Raw genomic sequence first — 21473 nt, forward strand, 5'->3', positions numbered from 1 at the left:
TAAAATTTTATATTCCAGCAACCCTAGAGTGCTTGTATATCTTGGAACACCCCATAATTTCTGTAACTTCTGTGCTTCACATGTTATTTTCCTCGCTTGGAATGTCCATAGCTCTTCCTCTCCCTATCCCACTCTTCTGCTTGAACACCTGGCAAACTCCTCCTCATCCTTTAAATCTCAGCTCAGGTGTTGCCTCTTCTGGGAAGCCTTCTTTGACTTGCTTAGCCAAGCTGAGGTTCCTTTTTGCATATCTCATATTCTACCTGCTAACTTGTGCTTTTGCACCATCACTCATTGCTTGCATATTTGTTTCTAAGATAGACCATGAGCATCTTGAGGTCAGAAACTATGTCTTAATTATCTTTGGATCCCTAGTGCTGATGTGATTTAACAGTAGATGCTCAAGAAATCCTTGAATAAAAGAATGAGCGGAGATGGGGGCTGTGTTTTCACAGCTGTGATCTCGCTTGAGCCTGGACCGTCAACTTCACGAGGGCTGATATGCATCAGTTTTGTTCACCCTGTATCCCCACGGCTGAGCACAGTGCCTGGAATGCTCTCAATAGAGGTGCTTTGTGTAGAAGCTCAATACATGATTTTTGAGTGCGTGAGTGCTAACTGTGGGCTGGGGCAAGTGCCACTCTCATATTACAGCTGAGGAAATGGGGTCTCAGAGAGGTTAATAACCTGCCCATGTGTTTTGGACAGGCCAGGTCTCAGAATTTCTGGCCTGCCACACTTCTTTGTGAGAAAGAAGTAGGCTGCTCAAAACTTCTCTGGGTCAGGGCATTGACTGACGTTGTCCCTCAAGCAGCCACCCCTTATTGTGCTATTATAAGGTCTGATTTTAAAAAATGAGCTGGGACAATTATATTATAGGTTGAGAATTTGAATTAAGAAACAGAAAAAATAAGTTAGGAGTTGGGATCCCAAACAAGAGTCTTCTTGAGAGGTAGGCTGGAGTCAGAAGAGGCACACAGAGGGAGTCAGACACAGCAGAAAGGAAAGCACAGCTGACAATCAACCCGGCCCCTGGTTCCCAGTGGCTTCACATCCCTGATTCAATGTGTGTGTATCTTTACAGTCAACACCCTGTCCCACCCAGTCACTGTGAGCTGATTCTAATGAAGACTTGCTCCTTGCAACTTAAGTTTTTAAAGAACATTCCCAGGGGAACCCAGGATTGAAACCCAGGCCTTCTCTGCCTGTGTCCAGTGCTCTTTCCACTATTTCGGGGCTAGGGACAGTATCTTTGTGCAGATTTTGGCAGAGGGCCATGCAAAAATGGTGCATATTAAATGTATTTTAATGACAGTGAACAAGGCTGTAATTGTGATGTGAGTGGGAGGAAACAGCCATCGAGGCAAACCAAATCCCCTCTCAATTTAAGTTAGACCAGTAGGAGGATCCTAAGAAACAGAAAATAGGCCCTTAATGGAATGCTTACTTGTATAAGGCATCCGCCTTCTCTGCTCTCTTTTGACCCAAATCCTGGGGAGTTCCGGCCACCCCCTTCCACCATGTTCACCTGCTGCCCAGCTTGCCAGGTGGGCAGGGCTTGGAAAGGGAGACCATTGGGTAAGTAACCTGGGCACATGGGCTTCTGCCCTGCAAGGCCCAAGGCTGCAGAGTGCAGAGAATGCCAAGATCGTGGTTGCTATCCACGTGTGGCCTTTTGATTCAGAAGCTAGTGAATATATTTCAGGTACAAATCATTCTTTCCCACCAGCTCTTTCTGCAGGTCTCCAACGAGACAATTACATGGTTCCACTTAACAGCGACTCAAGGACGGATGTGAGGGCTGACTCGTACTGAAGCCTGGCGGTTTTCCTTCCCTCGTCCCTGGCTTTAGAATTTGTGTTGAAAAGTTAAAATACAAAACGCTGATGCGCTCCCCGGATCTTATCCCACGCACCTGCCTGTGGGGGCAGCAGGCTCTGCCTGGCGGGTGCTCAGGCTGTTTTTCAAGACTGAATGGGCAGGTTCACGACGCCAGCGGGGACAATGGCAGCTCAGAGGGTTTGCTCACCCCCTCATTTCTCTGAAAAGATGCCTCTACTTGATTACCTATCTGGGGGGTCACCTTTTGAAATGGACTGAAAAGAGCTTATCTTATAATCAACATTTCCCAGAAATTGCTCAAGAGCCATAGGCTATGAAAAGAAACAGATTTTAACAAAGTACATTCAATACACATTATTGCCAAAAGTTTGCAGAGCTGCGGGCCAGCCCTTTGAATATTTTCAGATTTGATTTTCCAAAGGAATGTTTTTAGAAGCTGCAAATACCTGGAGGCACTGATCAAAAGCAAGAGTGAGATGTCCTATTGGAACTGGATATTCAGGGGTTAGGGGAGACAATCTTACAAATTAGAGTTTACTTTTCAGTTTTAATCTAAGCTTGAACAATTACTGAACTATGGAGGAGGTGAGAACTGAGACCCGATCATAAATCAAAAACCTCCAGTGTGGTTGACATTCTGTTTAGACCAAACCACAAAACCTTTAAGAAAAAGCATCCTGATGAACCCACAAATGTGATATTAGTGCTTAAGAGAGTGTTGTGTTTTTTTCAAAAAGCTTTCTGACATGAAAAGGAAATAATTTACAGGAGACATAATCACATTTTCAACTACTTTGATTAGTTTTGTTAACTTGGCCAGGCTATAGTACTTGGTGATTTAATCATGCATGAATCTAGGTATTTTTATGAAGATATTTTATAGATATAGTTAACACCTACAAACATTTGACCTTAAGTAAAGGAGATTATGCTCAACAACCTGGGTGGGCCTGGTCTAATCAGTGGAAGTCCTTAAGAGCAAAAACAGGTTTTCTGGAGAAGAAATTCTGTCTCAAGATTGCAACATCAACTCCTAGCTGAATTTCCAGTCTGCTGGTCTGCCCTACAGATTTCAGACTTGCCATTCCTCATAATTGCATGAGTCAGTTCCTTAAAATAAATCTCTTTATACACACACACACTAGAATCAATATTCTGTTTCTATGGAAAACCCTGGTGGATATAATTACATTTATGTCCCCAAGCAATAGCTAAAGTTCTTACAACGGAAACTCAGAACTGTTCAATCTGGATAATCCTGCTTTCTAACCGTCTAGTTTGTACTGAGTGAATTGACAACATTCTTAATTTCAACCCACATGCCACACACTGCTGTAGAGGTGGGAGATGATAAAGATGTTTGGGCATCAGGCTGCCTGGGGATGTTCCCAGAACTCTGGGTGGTGAAAGGACCAGCAAGGAGCACTCACTGTCTGAGGGTCCACAGGGCTCAGACCCACTTCCCAAGCACAACTTGAAACAAAGATCTTCCAGAAGTAAATTCTGAGGACAGAATGTGGGGAAGCCTATGTACTAATGGCATATTAGGAAAGGACAGGCCTCTTGGTCTAGATGGAAAGGCCAAACAAGAATATAGATCTCACAACAGAAAAACACTGGAGATACTTCACATCTTGAGGGGAGACAAAATGAAATAAGGTACTTTCTGCCTGATACAGCGGGCAGCCTGGCCCTGTGGATGTGGCAATCACTGGATTGTATTCTCATATCCACCCTCTCTTCCTTGCCCAGAGACCTCTGATTTTGTTGGGATTAGAGGATATACCAGCCCCAGATGATAGGTCGAGATTAGTTTTAAGCGAGTGATCCTAAATTTCGATGTGCATTAATTAGAATTAGACTCTGATGCCAGGAGGATCTGGGATGAGCTTTGCTTTCCTGATGAAAGGGAGTAAGTCTTTAGTTCTTAAATAGATCGGCAACGCATGGCCTAATCTTAATCATTTTACTTTCTCTGGTCTCACTCGGGTTGACTTCTTATAATTAGCTTTTGTTTTGCTTCACTTAGTTATTCTAGAGATAGGAAATGAAATTTCAGTTACTTTTCTTCCTTACAAGCACTCAGTGATTTATAACCTCGAGGTGGCTTCAGGATCATCTGGGAGCTTAACAGGCCTTACACAGGTACTGGGGATGACTTTTTGAGAACCTGTCTGTTAGGACATGGGTGTTACACAATTTCAGTCTCACGGAAAAATGTGCTAACCTGAATATTTAGAACATGTGGTCGTGGTTTACTATTTACGTTTTTGACTCAATTATCACCTTATAGTGCTTTTCATATATCAACCTGGGAAAAGTGAGACTTGGACTCTGTCTTGAAAGATGAACAGCCAGGCACCATGACAGAAAGGCTGATGTTTCCCAACAGCTGGCCTTTGGAAATTTGTGTGACCCTTGACTAATTTTATGTTTTCCTTCCATCATCCTTAAGCTGACTGTGGAGATAAATGGAGATAAACTGCCATCAGAGTCTTTGAAATTTTATGCGAGGTGTTCAAAGAATAATAGGAGGCCAGCACTTATGAACTAGTGCAACTTAAGAAATAATTGTACTTATTAAAGAAGCACATGAAAATGGTTACATAAAATCCAATGGCTCCAAAAGTCTAAGTGAAAACTAAAAGTCCCCTGCGCCTTCTCTCTCTAACCTCAGTTGTCCTTGATTGGTTATTTGGCTGAGTATAGATTTATTGGTTGAAAATATCTTTCTCCTCAGAATTTAAGGCATGGTTCTATTGTTTTTTCTTCTATTCCTTCTCCCCCTCCTTCTTGCCTTCCAAGCATGTCAAATTTGGTGGGTCCAAAACCAAAATGAAACTCCATCAGAAAATCCCATTACCTCCAACTTCAAAATATATCCTGAATCACAATTTTTTTCACTGTACTCAACCCTCTGGCCCAAGTTACCATCATCCCTCACCTGGACTTCTAATTGGTCTTTTTGCTTCTGTATTTTTTTTTAATTGTAAAATCTTTAACAAACTATTTGTGGCTTTATACTTTTTACTACATAAACAGTATGAAGATCTTACACACATAATCATAAACACATGGAATTGGGTTAGGTGTTTAGCATTCACTGGTCCTGTCATGTCAGCAGCTTCTTAATGCAAAAACTGGGGCTCACTCCAGCAGTTGAAGTAGGTTCAGCCCGTACAGAGGGCAGGGAATTGATGACCCTGGGAACAGCCTTAAACAAGGATGAGCAGGGGATAAATACCCCAGTTTTCTCCCCATTTCCCAGATATCCCCACAGTACTGAGCTTGGTACCCAGTGGGAACCTGCTCACTGACCTTGACCTGGCTTACCTCCCCAGTTTCACTTTCCTTTCTTTCTTTTAATCTTCACCAGAGGATATTTTTTCCATTGCTTTTCAGAAAGAGTGGAAGGGAGGGAGGGAGAGAGAGAGAGAGAAACATTGATGTGAGGGAGACATATCAAATGGCTGCCTCTAGCATGGGCCCTGACCTCGGCCGGGGATGAGCCTGCAGCTGAAGTACATGCCCTTGGCTGGAACTGAACCGGGACCCTTCAGTCTGAGGGCTGACGCTCTAACTACTGAGCCAGGCTGGCCAGGGCTCCAGTTTCACTTTTCCACACACCAGCTAGTGCTTTCATATAAATTCTAGTCTTGGGATCTGCTTTTGGGGGGAACCCAATCTAAGACAGTGATGTATGCATTTTCCTGTCACTGGCCTTCCAGGTTGTTCTTAGTTTTTCACTGTTGCAAACAAGGCTGCAACATATTTCTACAAATCTTTTGATGTATATGTAGAAGTTTTTCTCTTGGTATTTCTCCATGAGTGGGTTTGCTGGATCAAAGGATATGTGCATCTTCATCATTAATAAATATTGCCAGCATTTTAAAAGGTTGAGTGTCAGGCATTGGTGAGAAGACCACATCTGGTGCATGTGGAATGGTTCCTTTCTGCAGTTTTAATTAGCATTTCCCCAGTTACTAGTGGGAATATATGTCTGTGCATGTATCTGTGGTATTTGCACTTCCTCTTCTGTAAATAGCGTGCTTCTTTTTCTTATCGATATGTGAGTTCTAAAAATTCTGGATACTAAATAGCAGAGTGTTCCATTGTTTTCTTGTGATTTGGAAGTCTTATGCAGTATATATATATATTTTTTTAAATCCTCACCTGCCCGGCCGGGCGTGGCTCAGTGGTTGAGCATCGACCTGGGATCCAGGCGATCGGGGTTTGATTCCCGGTGAGGGCACATGCCCGGGTTGCGGGCTCGATCAATGACTCTCTCATCATTGATGTTTCCATCTCTCTCTCTCTCCCTCTCCTTTCCTCTCTCTGAAATCAATAAAGATATATTTAAAAAAAAAAAAATTAAATCCTCACCTGAGGATATTTTTCCCATTGCTTTTCAGAGAGAGTGGAGGGGGCGGGGGAAGAGAGAGAGACACATCGATTGGCTGCCTCCCACACTGGCCCCGACTGGGGCTGGGCATTGAGCCTGCAACTGAGGTACATGCCCTTGGCCAGAATCAAACCCAGGACCTTCAGCCCTCGGGCTGATGCTCTAACCATAAGCCAAACCTGCGAGGGTGTGTCTTACGAAGTACTGATTTCTATTCTGTGTGACCTGTTTTTTGTTTTTTTCTCTATGAAAGATTTTTAGGAAATTCCTTTTTACTCCTGATGTTCTGTATCCTAATTTTACTGCTGAATGTGAAGGGCTCAACTTACTACCCTAATTAATTTTTCATGAAAATAAGCACATAGTAGTTCAAAGAAATCAAATTGCAATAGACATACCTAATGCATAAAATAACACACCCAACTTTGATACTGTCAACAGTTTAGAGCATAATTTTTCCTACATTAAAAATTTTGGATACTATTCTAAGTTTAAAAAAAATGGTGCAACAAATACTCTTGGGCCCATCTCTTTGTTCAGGATTAATTTCTGGAAGTGGAAGTTCTGGGTCCAACCCTATTCTGAATTTTAAATGACATTGCTAACTTTTACCCTAAAAAGTTTGTACCAATTTATAAGACAGAAAATGCTCTTTCTTTGGATACCTAAAAATCCAAATATTTGCTAACATGATGGGTAAAACATGCTTTAGTTTTCATTTTTTAATTATGTGAAGTTTATTTTCTAACTTACTAATTTGTACTTAATGCCTTTATCTTCCCCGACATCAGAAAGAATGCCTGGGTATCTAAAAGAAATATACATATAATTAAGTAATGTATCAATTAAAATTACATATTTTTAAAAGAATAGTTTATTGATTTTTAGAGAAGAAGGGAGAGGGAGAGAGAAACATGGATGTGAGAGTGAATTTTTAATTTTGGCCGTATGCTTGCTGTTAGATTACTTTTTTGTGTGAAGAGCAGTCTATTCTTGTTCTGTCACTGGAACATCCCAATGAGTTTTTAAAGGTCTCAGACCTTCTTTTTTAATCATCACGAAAGTAGTCTCCTACCTGCCTCTTACTATCTCTGTGGAGTATTCTGCAGTTCTCAGCTTAGTGATTCCCTGAATGAACAGAACTTTTTTCACAAGTGTGATATGCATAGAGTAATTCTGGTCCCTATTTTGATCTACTTTTCTTTTAATATCAAAGTTCTAACTCTTCTGTTTATAATCCATTTCTGACATTTGGACAAATTTGGCTAGCTCCTTTCTTTATAGGCCTGGGTTTCAACTCATGCTATCAGGGGACTCTCCCACTGTGGTTTCGTGGTATATGTTACCCTAGGCAGGTGCTGGGAACCTAATCCTGGCCCTTGATGGACATTCTGACAGTTATAGCAACAGATGTTTCACAAATGATATATGATATAGCATCGTTAAGATTAATCTTAAGACTAATTAATAAAAATACATTGCTTAGAAATAATTATCCAGATCTAGAGTCAACAGAAGTCTTTTTCTAATGTTAAATACATAGTTGCTTGGCGGGGATGGAGAGGAACTTGAAATGAATCAGAAAACACCTTCACATTACTCGTTGTTTTCATATACTTCAAATTTGTACTTAATGCCTTTCTCCTCCTGGACATCAGAAAGAATGCCTGGGTATCTGTAAAAGAAATACACATATAATTAAATAATGTACCAATTAAAAAGTTCTTTTAAAAGGATAGTTTATTGATTTTTAGAGAAAAAGGGAGAGGGAGAGAGAGAAACATGGATGAGAGAGTGAACCATCAATTGACTGCCTCCTGCACGCCCCCTTCTGGGTATTGAGCCCACAACCCGGGCATGTGCCCTGATTAGTGACCTTTTTGGTGCATGGGACAGCACTCAGCCAATTGAACCACACTGGCCAGGGCAATGGTCCACTGATTTTTGATAAAGGAGTCAAAACAATTTAATGGGGGAAAGAATAGTCTTTTCAACAAATATTACTAGGGCAACTGGATAGCCATTTACAAAAGAATGAACTTGGCCCCTTTCCTTACACCATACATAAATTAACTATAATGGACCATACACTTAGAGTAAGAGTTAAAACTGTAAAACATTTACTAGGAAACAGAGTACACCTCTAGGAGCTTGGATTAGGCAGTGGTTTCTTAGGTATTATTACACCAAAAGGACAAGTGACCAAAGGAAAAAACAGAAAAATTGGACATCATCAAAATGAAAAACCTTTGTGCTACAAATGATATCATTAAGAAAGAGAAAAAAAAAAAAAGTAAATTAAAAAAAATAATTCAAATAATGGTAGAAAATTTGTCAAGCAAGTACTGGTGGGCAAAAGTAGGTTTACAGTTGTCCATATGGAAAATAATGCAATATAAACTGTGTCTCATGCTTCTCAACTGTAAACCTGCTTTTGCCCACCCCTGTATTACAACGTGGATGAACTTCCAAACGGTGTGCCAAGAGGCAGAAGTCAATTCCATAGGCGTCTCTGTAGAGACAGAAAAGAGATGACTGGTTCCCAGGGCTTGGAAGGAAGGGAGGGAGAATGGCTGCCAGTGAGTACACGTATTTTTGGGAGGGGTGATGAAAATGTTCTAAACATACATTGTGGTGATGGTTGCACAACTCTGGGAATATACTAAAACCATTGAATTATATACTTTCAGTGGGTGAATGTTGTGATGTATGAATCATTTCCAGTAAAGATATTAAATTTTTCATTTCTGAGAGTCAGAGAGCCAGAATGGTGTTTAAGTTGTCAAGGATCCTGAAGGGTCAGAGCTTTGGAAGAAGCCTGATTGAAAACAACAGGATGTGGAAAGGTATTTACCATGAAGCTGACTCACACACAGTAACCTATTCTTTGTTAGAAGCAAAGAGAAAGGTAAGAAATGAGGGACAACAGAGATCAGTATTCACATCGTGTGACAATCGGCAGCCTGAACAGTGTAAGAGAAAATATATAAGGTGCGGCAAAAACACACACGTATTTTTATATAAATATATATGAAATCAGTAAGTGTGACTTTTCTATGTAGTCACCTTTGCAAACTATAAGCAAAAGCCTGAACTTCAGCTGGTTAGAGCTAGTTAAGAGCCCAAGAAAATCAGTCATACATTTCGTTTGATTGAAGACGACCACCTATTACTCTATAAACTATCAATCTAAAGCTTAGCCATCCGTTCATTCAGACTTGGCTCTGAATGTTCTTTTAGGAGGTATTTACAAAACAAACACACTCAAAGAATGACTGCATTCAACTGAGAATATGTGAGAGAATGTGTTAAAAGCTAGTCAAAAGTGTTGATATAATTAATCTTAAAGCTGAAAAGTGTGTTTAAACTAAAATGCTGTAAGTTTTCAAAATCAGGCGTTTTCGTGCTAAAATCGCAGCTACACAGTAAAGCAAGTGTAATCTCTCCTTTCCATCTCCGCCCCTGCTGCCTAAGTCCCTTCATCTGTCACCTGAACTACTGCAACTAACTGGCTTCCCAGCTTCACTCCTGTCCCCTCCGGCCCATTCGCCACAAACAGCTAGAACATCACTTAATTCAGAGCCCCCTAACCCTGCGTTTGGCCCCATCCCGTTGGCCCTTCCCCTTGCTCACAGCGCCCTCAGTGGCTTTCAAGGCTCCGGGAATAAGCTAAGCTTGTTCCGTCGCTGGGTCTCTGTAGGTCTAGGCACTGGCTCTTTCTGGCTTCCAGAATGCTCTCCCAGGCTCTTTGCGTGGCCCCAGAATGCTCTCCCAGGCTCTTTGCGTGGCCCGCTTGTCACTTAGATACTAGTAATGCTACTGCTGTACTTAACCTAGTTATTAACAACAGGAAAGGAGCAGCGGGAAGGCCAAGAATTACAGGCTTGTCATTTAGGCAGCTACAACTTGACACTCCCCAGGGACCCACCTGTCTATTCCCCCAAATAGCTGGGGGGACTGGGCAAGGAAAACAGACGCATGCTCAGTAAAGTCGGGGTGCCCTCAGGAAGGTACCTGCCTGTCGGTTATGCCTGGGAACAGCTCATTGCCCAGAATGGGCGTGCCACTCCAGGGCACAAAATTAGGCATAGTTTATCCCCTAAACAAGGGAGTTGGCTCTCTCGTGGGCTCCTGGCCTGCAGGTTCACGCGCCTGCCGCGGTGTTCACCCCCACGGCCCACAGCCAGGTGGCCCCGCACAGACGGACTGGCGCTGGGCCGGAGCGGCTGCGACACGCAGCGGGAACGCTGGACACTGGCCTTGCTTCCGGCCCTGCTGCAACCCCAGCTATACTCCTGTAACTGGAATGGGACTTCGGAAACCCAGGGATGCAAGTCCGCCCAAATAAACAGCACTCATCTTCCTGTGCAAGTCTCAGAAAATTCTTTTTCTTGAGATCTGCTTTTCCGCCGTGGGGAAGAGCATGCCCAGTTCCCCCGATGTCAGTGTAGACATCACCCTTCGGAGAGGACTTCTCAGACTAGCCAGTATTTAGCGCATCACAGCGTCAGTCCCCCATCGCCACTCCTGGTGTTTATCTGTTGTTTGCCGCTCTCCCGCTCTAGTGCAAACACGTAATCTGCGGAGTAGTGAACAGCCTCTGTTTTGGTAAATACTCTTTCCGCAATGCCCAGGACAGTGTTTGATGCTGAATACAAATCTCATAGAAGGGACTAAGGATGACTCTAGATTTCAGTAAAACTTGAACATTCCCAAGTCTGTGAAAGCAGAATTCCAAAAATTTCTATAGTACTTGTCTATAAAACACATTATTACCCCAAATTCAATCTGAGAGACATACTCTTTCCCGAAATTCTTAGACTGGAAATCCACAAGTGCTTCAGAATAATTAATAACATTTTACTTACTCTGGCAGAAGTTTATATTTCTCCAAATCAATATCTGGAAAAAATGTGTCACTTTCAAATTCCTGCATGATCCTTGTCACAAATAATCTGAGATGGCTCGACTTGTTCATGACTTCCTTTGAAATAAAACAGAAACCCTCAATTTCCTTATTTGTGTCAAAAGAAACTGAAACTCAAGATTTTTATTTGTTTTAATTATATAGCAAGTTTGTAGTAGGTATGAAAGAATGCTATTTAACTATCCTATACTTTGGAGCCCTGCAAAATATGCCTTATTTATGCTGAGAATGGCACTAATCATTATACATAATTATGAGAGTGAGTTAAAATATATTCTGGCCTCTAGTTTGCTTACATGAACTCTTTTTTTCATTTAAGCATTCAGTTTTATCTTTTTTCTTTGGTGGTTGCTTAGGAATTAGGAATCCTGAATTATCTAGTTACTGGCTATAGAAAAATTTACATATACATAAATGGATAAGATAGTATAATTTCATGAGACCTTGACTATTGAAAACCTCAAGGGCATACTTGGTACATTTACATAAAATTTAATAATGCTTCCATTTCCCAGGAGATAGTTACAATGCTAGTAGGTAATTTATTCTGCCTCTTGTTGCTAATGATTCTGTTTGGCCTCATCCTGATAATGACTTTTCTGACTATCATCTATAATATTGTTGATAAAAAATCATGAGTCCTAGCTGCTGCTCCAAGAAAGCAAAAACTCTGGATTGAAAAAAACCACACAATATATACACACACATATAAATGTAATTTCAAGTGTTTGTTATCTTTAAAATTCCAAATAAGGGCACAGAACAAATTTCATTTTGTTTTCAACACTACAGCTTATAGTATTACATCATTTATTCTCTTGTCTCAAACAAATATTTTACCAATTCTTGCTGTACCAAAATTTAGGAAAATCGAGTAGGACTAACCCCGCAGCATGTGAAGGTCTGTCTCAAAGGAATGCTATTTGGCAAGCCTTTTCTGTGAAGGGTCAGATAGTAAATGTTTTAGGCTTTTGGTCCATATGGTTTCTCTTACCATTTAGGCAAAAGCAGCCACAGACAATACTAAGCCAATGGCCGTGGCTGTGTGCTGTGTTCCAGTAAAACTTTACAAAAACAGGCGAGTAGGCCCACTTTGGCCCATGAGAAGAGAAGCCTAAATGCTCTACAAGATACTGTGATGTGAGGTAGGTGGATAACGCAGAATTATAACCTGGAGGTTCTGCTTCCTTATTATTTACTACATATAGATCTATCAGATTATATGAATGAATTTAATTTTAAGTATTTATATTGTTTAAAAGGTTGTAGAAAAAGGAACCTAAGAACAGTTTTTGTAATCCCAGCTAAGACCTGGTATAGCTCTTCTTTCTCAAATAATTTCAGTGCACATGTTACCACAAGCCCGCAAAGGGTAGGGGCTGATTTTTTCCCTCCCTATAAATATTAATCTTTCATTAGTGTTTTAAAAGAGTAAGACAATTCCTTTTATTGTCCTCAAAATTTTTGAAAGCTGGAAGTCATTTGATGTCAAGAACAAGGAATATTTTTCTCTTTTACTTACTGTTTTCCCTTATGATATAAAGTAATACTTTTCCCATGCCCTCACATTATATGAAATTGTGGAGGTAGAGTTTTCTGCTTTTAACAAATTCAAATACATCTGGTCAGTGTACATCAACTGAGAGCCCCGTCGCTGTCTCAGTAAGAGACCTATTCTTCCTTGAAGAAAAGGGGTAACTCAGTTTCTCAGGGCATCCAGGGAATAGAAAACAGTGCAGTCCCGATATGATTCTAAGGGAAGGATTTAGAATGTTTTTTAAATTGGAAACATCAATTATTTTGAATTGGAAATAAACTGGTAAAGACTTAAAAGCTTATTTTTACATTTTTATTTACTTTGCATGATAGTATCAAGAAATAGAGAATTCATATTGACAATATGTCTGACTGACAGCAGGGAAATGTGCTTCCTTAGCTCGTGACCTAACAAGTACAGATGGCAGGGAAGCTGAAAGAAGGTAGAGTGGAGCACTTCTTTGTATTTACAGATAACTTTACTTACCTTATAAACAGAACCACCTCCTACTATCCAAACCATGTCCACTTTATTTGTTAATTCTGGTTCCTCAATAAGTTTTAAGGCATCATCCAGACTTTTGGCAAGAAAATGAGCTCCTTTTGGAGGTTCCCTGAGGTTAAGAGAAAGAATTACATACAGTTTCTACGAAAGCCATTCATACTAGTCAAGTAATCTGTATGGGATGCAATAATTGTAAAACTAAAATCATCATAAGTATGAATCCTTTCAACAAAAAACAGTTAACAGCAGTATGGCCTATGACCAATAATTTTACTCATATTTGTGTACATATGGTCCACAGTGAATCAAAAAACAAAAGCACTTCTGTTATCTTGAGATATTTATGATTGAAAAAACTCAGAACAGTAGTCGTCTCTGGAGGGATGGAGTAAAGATTCCCTGGGAAGGGGCATGAAGAAACTTTCTAGGGGTTATGGTCATGTTCTGCATCTTTGATATGGGTTCTATAGATGCATACACTTGTCATAACCTAGGAAATGTACACTTGAGACTTGTATACTTCATTGTATGTAATATTTATCTCAAAAGCAAAAACTGTAAAGAAATATAACTCTAGTTGATGTATATGATGAAGTATTTAGGGGAAAACATACTAATGTATGCAGTTTATTTGGAAATGCATAAAAAGAACAAGACTGATGGATGGATGAATGATATAACAAGCAGAGTAAAGTGTTCAAATGGTAAAATCTATGTGGTGGGTATACAAGTGTTTACGGTAAAGTTTTTTACATTTGAAAGTTTCATGATAAAATGTTGGAAAAAGTAATATGCTTGAATGACTAGTTTGAAATGATATTGAAACTTAATATGTGGTGAGTGGGAAAAGAAATTTCACATTTCAAATAATACAGAAATGGATGAAGTATTAAAAATTGAGCATGCTTTAATTACTTTTGTAATTAAAAATCCAAGAAATAAAATGCTAGTTTCAGGGTATACACTGAGTAGCTCAATCTCTCCAAGCTGCACAACTGTTTTTTTGGGCTGAGGGTTGCAATTCCCTTTCTAAGTGAGAAACCTGCAGAATTAGGCTTTCATCGTGGGACAGTGGCTCAAAATGGTTCAGGGATTAAGGTGAGAACTACTTGCTCTTTTTGGAAAAGGAAAACGAACAGATTAGGGGATTTAGTTCAGATTTTAGTTATAACAAAGGCATGGAGGAAATGCTTCTGCGAAATGTTGCTATTTAGCAGTTTAGAAATAAGTTTCACAGGCAACACTGGACTCCCAGATGGAGAGAAAGGAAAACGCAAAAAGTTGAGCTAATGTCTGAGCTCATTAGCTCCTCCACAGCACAAATCCTAGAACTAATACAGTGGCTAACACATAGCAAGCACTCAGTATTGTGACTTATTTCACTGCTAAATTTCCTTCCTTTAATTACTTCAAACCAGTGGAGACTGGAACCTTGACAATGGAGAGTTGGTATGTTGCGGCATACAAATTCTGTGTCAAGAAGCATGTCAAGGTATCAACGTGCCTGATATCTTGTTTTGAACTTGAAGCCTTGAATTCCCTCAGAGGGTTGGCATGAAAATTTATAATGCACATAGTAGGCACTCCTATCATAGGTTCCATACCTTTCCTTAAAAGCCCTATTCGAGGGAGGCTGCTTTTTACCTGATGGGTAGTTATAGTAGAAAGAAAACACCTAACGTTTGTTGAGTGGCTATTTGCTCTCTCAAGTAGTGGGGTCAAGCAGTACTCTACATGCATCATACCATTTCATGTTTCCAGCGGCCCTGTGTAGGTACATAGGACACAGGTACATTTTTACTGATGATGATAGTGAGGCAGAGAGGTTAAGTAACCAGTGGTCACCGAGCTAGGAAATGGTGATCCTGGGATTTGAACTCCAGCAGTCTGATGCTGGAGCCTGAGCTGCAACTTCTTACATTGACGATATGTTCTCCACTGGTGGCCACCAGTTACAAGGCTGTCATTTTCTGGTTTCTTCAGACCTCTGGATGGTGTGGCCTAATTTAGGCAAAGCCCTCAGACCAGTGTCTTATGGCCTTCAGCAGCCTCACCTGATTACCCCAGGTACCATATAAACATTATCTTTTTCCACCGAGCCCGATGTCAAAGAAGATGCATGGCAGATGGGACTTTGGCCCCATTTCTCTGGGGACTGTCGGGAAAGCGTTTTGTAAAAAGCCTTATGCTAGAATCACATTTAACCGGAATACAAATATGTTCAATGTAAAACCTTTCATAGTCTTTAGAAATGTGATTTTCAACTATTTAAAATTGGTTCAAGCATGCTCCATCTCATAATTGAATACTATGCAGCCACTAAAAATATTTCCAGAAATTAATCTTTTAATATGTCAAACGGGGGGGAAAAGACAGGTTACAAAGTAATACTATGTGGGATGACCCTACTTTTATGAATCACTGAATGGACTATTCATTCTGTGAGAATTTCTGAACTCTCACTTTGCTAGGGACTATGCTAGATGCTGGAAATAGAGATATAAAAAAAAGCACTCCCTGTACCAAAAAGGTGGCAGTGGCAGGCACAGAAATGTCTCAGCAGTGGCCATCAAGTGTTGGCCACGTAATGGAGCTGTGTGGAGGATGCTAGATGGGCAGAGAGGTGGTGAGTCCCCCGGGTGGGCTGATGGGGGCGAGTGCTGCTCGGAGAGTGATCCTTAGCTGAGCCTTGAAGGGGGTGACAAGGTGCCAGACACAGAAGTGACGGACCACCAGCGATATTATTGAGGCTTCTACTGAAGTTCCTAAACTTACTTAACACAAGAAAGCTCCAAGTGGAGGGCAGAAGAAAAATAACGTGCGGTAAGGTTTAAAACAGTGAAGGCTAAGACGGCAGAGCGAGGCCCGAAGGCAGCGGCCGGGGAGCCGGGAGCACGGCGGGAGCGGGGGCCGATGGCCAGAGGAGGGGGTTTGGTCTGAAGATGGAGGGAGAGAAGAACAGGGTGATGTGTGAAGGTGAAAATGATGATGTCATGAGCCTGTTCGCTGTGCTCTCGTTAATATTAACATTTTCTGTAAGCTGTCAGGGTCATGCTGCCGAAGGAGCAAGGGTGGGGGAGTGGCGCCTGATGTCTCCGTAGGGTGCCTTCTGCGCGCCAGAAATTAATAACATAAAATTTCACTCGATCCTTCAAATCGCCCTAAGACGCTGTCATCATTAATCCCGTTTAGGGGGCAGAGCAGAAGCCGGGGCGGCCTCTGCTGCACCGAGCGGGGGGGGGGGGGGGGCTGCCCCTCGAGGAGAGAAAGTTTCAGCCACTGTGGAGAATTTGATCGTGAGACCACAAAAAATATTACACCATGAAATGTTAGATAATTTTTGGATTGTGGACAAATTATAACATTCCATGGAGGCAATTTTAGGTTTTTTAAAGATGCTGTCAAAGCTACAGCATTGCAGTAAAGTTTCTTAATTTTTGGTTCCAAAGACCTTAAAAAAATGCTTGAGCTAGAAATCACATACTATACAATTTACCTTTGAACGTGTACGATTCAGTTAACTTTTTAGTATGTTCATTTAGCATGTTCATTTTTAGTACGTTCATCACCACCGTCTGCTTTCAGAACATTTCCATCGCCCTGGAGAGAGGCCCATGACCTAGTACCAGTTATGCCCGCCGCCCCCGCCTCTCTGTGGATGTGCCCCTTCTGGACATTTCATAGAAAGGGAATCGCGTGCTCCGCTGTGCCTAGCTTTTTTCAGTTAGCACACTGTTTTCAAAGCTCATCTGTGCTGTAGCGTATCGTGGCTCTCAGTCCTTTTTGTGGAATAATAAATATTCCATTGCATGGCTGTAGCACATTTTGTTTATTGTTCCTCAGTTGATGAACATTTGGGATGTTTCCCATTTCTGGATGTTATGAATGATGCTGCTGTGAACATTTGTGTACAAGTTTTTGTGTGGTCCTGTTTTCATTTCTCTTGGGTAGGTACCAAGGAGAATTGCTGGGTCATATAACTCTATGTTTAACCTTTTGAGAAAGTGCCAATCTGTTTTCCAAATGTGGCTGTATAGTGTTTCTTTTAAAGCCACACTTGATAGTCTAGAAAGCCATGGAAAAGCATTCCCCCCCCCCATAACTTATTAAGTAAATAGTTACCCAAAATAACTAGTATGGGGCAGCTGATTTGGGGATTATCTTGAGGATTCAGTTTCTTCTCATACGGGGGAGAGGATGGTGGTGAGACTGTCCCTGAAAACTTACAGGAGCAATAGTGATTCACTGTGTAAATCTCCCCCCTTTTATCAGGACCCAGCAGTGCTAGTACACAGCAGGTGTCAGAATATGTGGGACTGACCAGCAGTTGACCAGGGAAGGAGAAGGCAGGATAAAAAATAAACTAAATTTTTTTCCTGATATCCCTATTTCCTTGGCATGCTTGATAATAAAGACTTTAAATTTTCTCTCTGCCTATAAATAAAAAGTGAAATTCACCAATAAATGTTATATATAAATATATAATAAACAACCAAACCCAATTACACATACCACAGAGGGGTCATAAAGAAGAAATCAGACCATTATTTGAGGAGATTTGCTATCTCAGCTGAACAGCTCTCCCACTGAGATTTCTTTATGTTTGTTTTAGCTCAGCCTAGCCATAAATAAACTTGAGTAGTATTTAAGAATATATTATTAAAGGGTCTCTGGAAATGGCAATACAGTCTGTGAATTTGGACTCTACCAAGTAGGATAATCAGAATATCCTAGCAACCAGGAGAAAGAGAAGAATTTGAAGATCGAGGCAGATGGCAAGATGCACATCAACACATTCCCCATCACTCAAAGGCAAGCAATGCAAATATTCAGGTACACTTTCTTCCAGGTTTTTCCCTACGCCATTCTAGGAGGGATCTGGGAGAAAACCTATTGAAACTTGAACCCCGTTAGCCTAGAGTTGGGCAATGTTTTTTCTTTCCTGTGGTGTGATGGTCTTTGATGTGTTCACTTGGCTGGGCTATAGTCCTCAGTTATTCAGACACTCATCTATAGTCCTCAGTTATTCAGACACTCATCTAGGTGTTGCTGTGAAGGTATTTTATAGATGTTACTGAAGTTGATAATTGGATGACTTTAATCTGAGTCGGCCAGATTCAATCAGCTGAAAGGCCTTAAATACAGATCTGAGGCTTCCCTGAAGGAATTTCACCTGCAGATATCAGCTTCAGCCCGTGAAGAGTTGGAGCCTCCCCTTCCTGATGGCCCGCCCCTTTCCAGTTCATTTCCAGGCCTCAGGAACTAACTACATTGGCCTGGAGGGCAAGAAAATTCCTAGCAGGGCCCAACTGGACATACACCCTTTTTCTAGGATCCCTAGGACCATTTCAATACTTTGAAATTTATCTGCAGACACAGGATAAAGAACAGAAGTACAAAATACTTTGTGAGTATTGTGGAAAACTAGGAATAATAGGGCACGAGATTATGATAGTTTTTTGCCCATCTTAAAATTTTTATCTTCTTGCATTTAGGACTGGGTCCAGGGAAATGATAGCAAGTCCCAAAACATGTATTTTGGTTTTATGTACAACTGAAAAGTTACTAATTTATGTTATATAACTGATTTCTGACCCTACCGAACTGAGTTGAATGGTTCAAGGAAGCCTGCAATTAATTCTGTTACCATAGTGAGATTTAATATGACTTCTTAAGACTCATCATTTGAGGAGATTTTAAATCACTCACTTGAGCAGCAGAGTAAGTTATAACTGCTTTTTCATTTCCTGTAATCACCTATGTGATATTAAACAGCTTCATCAATAGCTACATTCGTAGTATTTTATTTCATTGTATACTGACCTCCAACATAAGAAGTGGGACATGATTTTCATGTGGTGAATTTGTACTTACTTGAGTTTTCTACTGAGAGCTAAATTAATCCTGTCCTTTAAAGGCTGATTCTTCTCTGGAATGGAGAACCAGGTATTCCTACCCATAATCACCAAATTCTGCTTACCTGTAAAATCACATAGAAAGAATAGATATGTTTTGGAACATACACCTATATTTTCATGTATTTGTATTTACGCATATATAATTGTCATATTGACAACTAGTGGATCTGCTTTAAAACATGAAAATTTTTAACATTTTTGCCAAAATTTACATTTATCACCCATTATCTAAATATAGTAATTATATTTCCCTTTGGCTTTATCCAACTTATATGCAATATAGTTTTAATCAGTTGTAGTCATGTATAATATAGTTGTGAAAAGCAAAGATTCTGAGTCAAAGTGCTTCAGTTGAATGTATTCTGTTATTTTCTAAGCAAGTCATGTTAATCTTCTGTGCCTTACTACCTGTATCTATAAAATGGAGATAACATATAGTTCCTAGTTCTAGGATTGTGGGAACTGAAGACTTAGAACAGTGTTTGACATTTAAAAAGTACTGTTTAATAGTATTCATATTTGTGTACTTTGTAGATTTACATGAATAGCCATACTTAAAAAAAAAAATGTTTTTATTGATTTCAGAAAGAGGAAGGGAGAGGGAGAGAGATGGAAACATCAATGATAAGAGTCGTTGATTGGCTGCCTCCTGCAAGCCCCCTACTGGGGACAGAGTCCCAAACCCAGGCATGGGCCCTGAACCAGAATCAAACTGTGACCTCCTGGTTCTTAGGTTGACGCTCAACCACTGAGCCATGCTGGCTGGGCAATAGCCATACTTTTAAAGATAACTGCTTAATATCCCACTCAGTTAGCTTAAAATACTTTCAATTTGTGCCTCCTTCCTTACAAATTTTATAGACATAGCTTCCACTTCTGGTTTCAGTATTTAGGAGAAAAAAGCTTGTAAGTCAGATATCTGGATCAAAGGAACATATACATTTATGATTACTGAATTAGCTTGATTTTTAAAAAAGATAGTAATATTTACAGACTGCAAACTACAAGAAGTAAGACTAGGCATTTTTCCATATTTTGTTTCCTATTACCAGACTACTTAGGATTCGTTATTATATTTTAAAGATTTTTAAAAAATTGATTTTTAGAGAGAGAAGAAGAGAGAGGGAGAGAGAAACATCGACGTGAGAAACATGGACCGGCTGCCTTCTGCACACCCTTTACCCCCAGCCTGAAGCCCAGGGCGTGCGCCCTGACTGGGAATCGAACCACCATCTCCTGGATCATAGATCAGTGCTCAACTGCTGAGCCACGCCCTGTTGGGCACATGGACCTTTTCTATTAAATTGTGGAAAAAATTTAATAAAAGATAAAATCTTTAAGTTACAACACTACTTTTCCAAAAGTTCTAATCGTGTTTTTTTCTTGGACTACTTATGGAATATACTATGTTTTAGACTGTGCTTGGAAGTGTAAAATATTGCAACTTTAGCTGCTCACACACTTGTTGGAAGTGATTCTGCCTTACACTAGAGAGACTCATGCCTGCTCACTGTGCCTTATACACTTGGAATAAATAATGAAAAGAAAAATGTTAGTTATAATAGGTTTAATGAAATACAATTAAATGTAAAAAGAAGTATGTGAAACATTAAAATGTTTAGACTTTCAAAATTTGCTTTAATAATTACACAGTAGTTTAGTTTGGCTCATGTTTTTTTTTGTCTTTTACTTCGAAAAAAATTTAAACCTACAAAATATTTGCCTTAATATAATGTGTACTCCTCAAATTCACCAATTGTTAGCTTTGTGTCAAATTTGCATTCTCTCTCACTAATGTTATGGTTAGTACTTTTTAAACTCTAAAAATCTCTTGGTTGCCAGGTCAAGACACTTAACTGATCTCAGTCATTTGGTCATCACATGGGAGTTGTGAAAACTTACAGAAAATTTCTGATTCTAAACCACCTACCAAAAGGACCAAAAGCATCTACACGCCATTAGGATTACAGTACATAGAAATGAAGCAGTGGCAGAAAGACGCAGTTTTGTGTGTGGAATGCGGATAGAAGTATAGATTCTTTGGGGAAGACGCAGAGGTAAGTTGTTTTTTAAACACTGTTTCATATTTTTCTTGTCCAGCCTTAAATATTTTACAGCATTTTTGTTGTATTTTCTGACCTTATGAAGAAGTGAATATAATCAATTACCCTTTAAAAATGCCATCATTTAAGGTAAAAACTAAAAATAAACACAAATGTGGTGAGTGCTAGACCGGTGGGGAAGGAGGTGAGGGGTTCCTGGTGGAATGTTGGTGCTTCCCCATGGTGTTAGCTCAGTACCTTTCATCCTTCAAAGCTGACTGGATGAATCAGTGACTGAGGG

The 21473-nt window shown here is 40.2% G+C and overlaps 1 protein-coding gene across 1 annotated transcript; it reads right to left on the reverse strand.

The window, feature by feature from the left end:
- Positions 1-7840: 7840 nt before the first annotated feature.
- On the reverse strand, positions 7841-21192 carry DHFR (dihydrofolate reductase). Its single transcript, XM_087815076.1, has 5 exons — positions 21170-21192; positions 19087-19194; positions 13195-13321; positions 11113-11228; positions 7841-7919 (listed from the first exon to the last, which is right to left on the reverse strand). The coding sequence occupies exons 2-5, from the start codon at positions 19170-19172 to the stop codon at positions 7841-7843; spliced, it is 408 nt and encodes a 135-aa protein (XP_087671202.1). The 5' UTR covers positions 19173-19194; positions 21170-21192.
- Positions 21193-21473: the final 281 nt, after the last annotated feature.

Source organism: Miniopterus natalensis, chromosome 3 (genome assembly GCF_054644295.1).
Source record: "Miniopterus natalensis isolate mMinNat1 chromosome 3, mMinNat1.hap1, whole genome shotgun sequence".
Lineage (NCBI taxonomy): Eukaryota > Metazoa > Chordata > Mammalia > Chiroptera > Miniopteridae > Miniopterus > Miniopterus natalensis.

Coding starts and splice junctions, on each gene's coding strand:
- DHFR (XM_087815076.1), bottom strand. CDS start 19,172: ATGGGTAGGAATACCTGGTTCTCCATTCCAGAGAAGAATCAGCCTTTA. Junction 11,229..13,194: donor GAGGTGGTTCTGTTTATAAG/GTAAGTAAAGTT, acceptor TTTATTTCAAAG/GAAGTCATGAACAAGTCGAG. Junction 7,920..11,112: donor AAATATAAACTTCTGCCAGA/GTAAGTAAAATG, acceptor TTTCTTTTACAG/ATACCCAGGCATTCTTTCTG.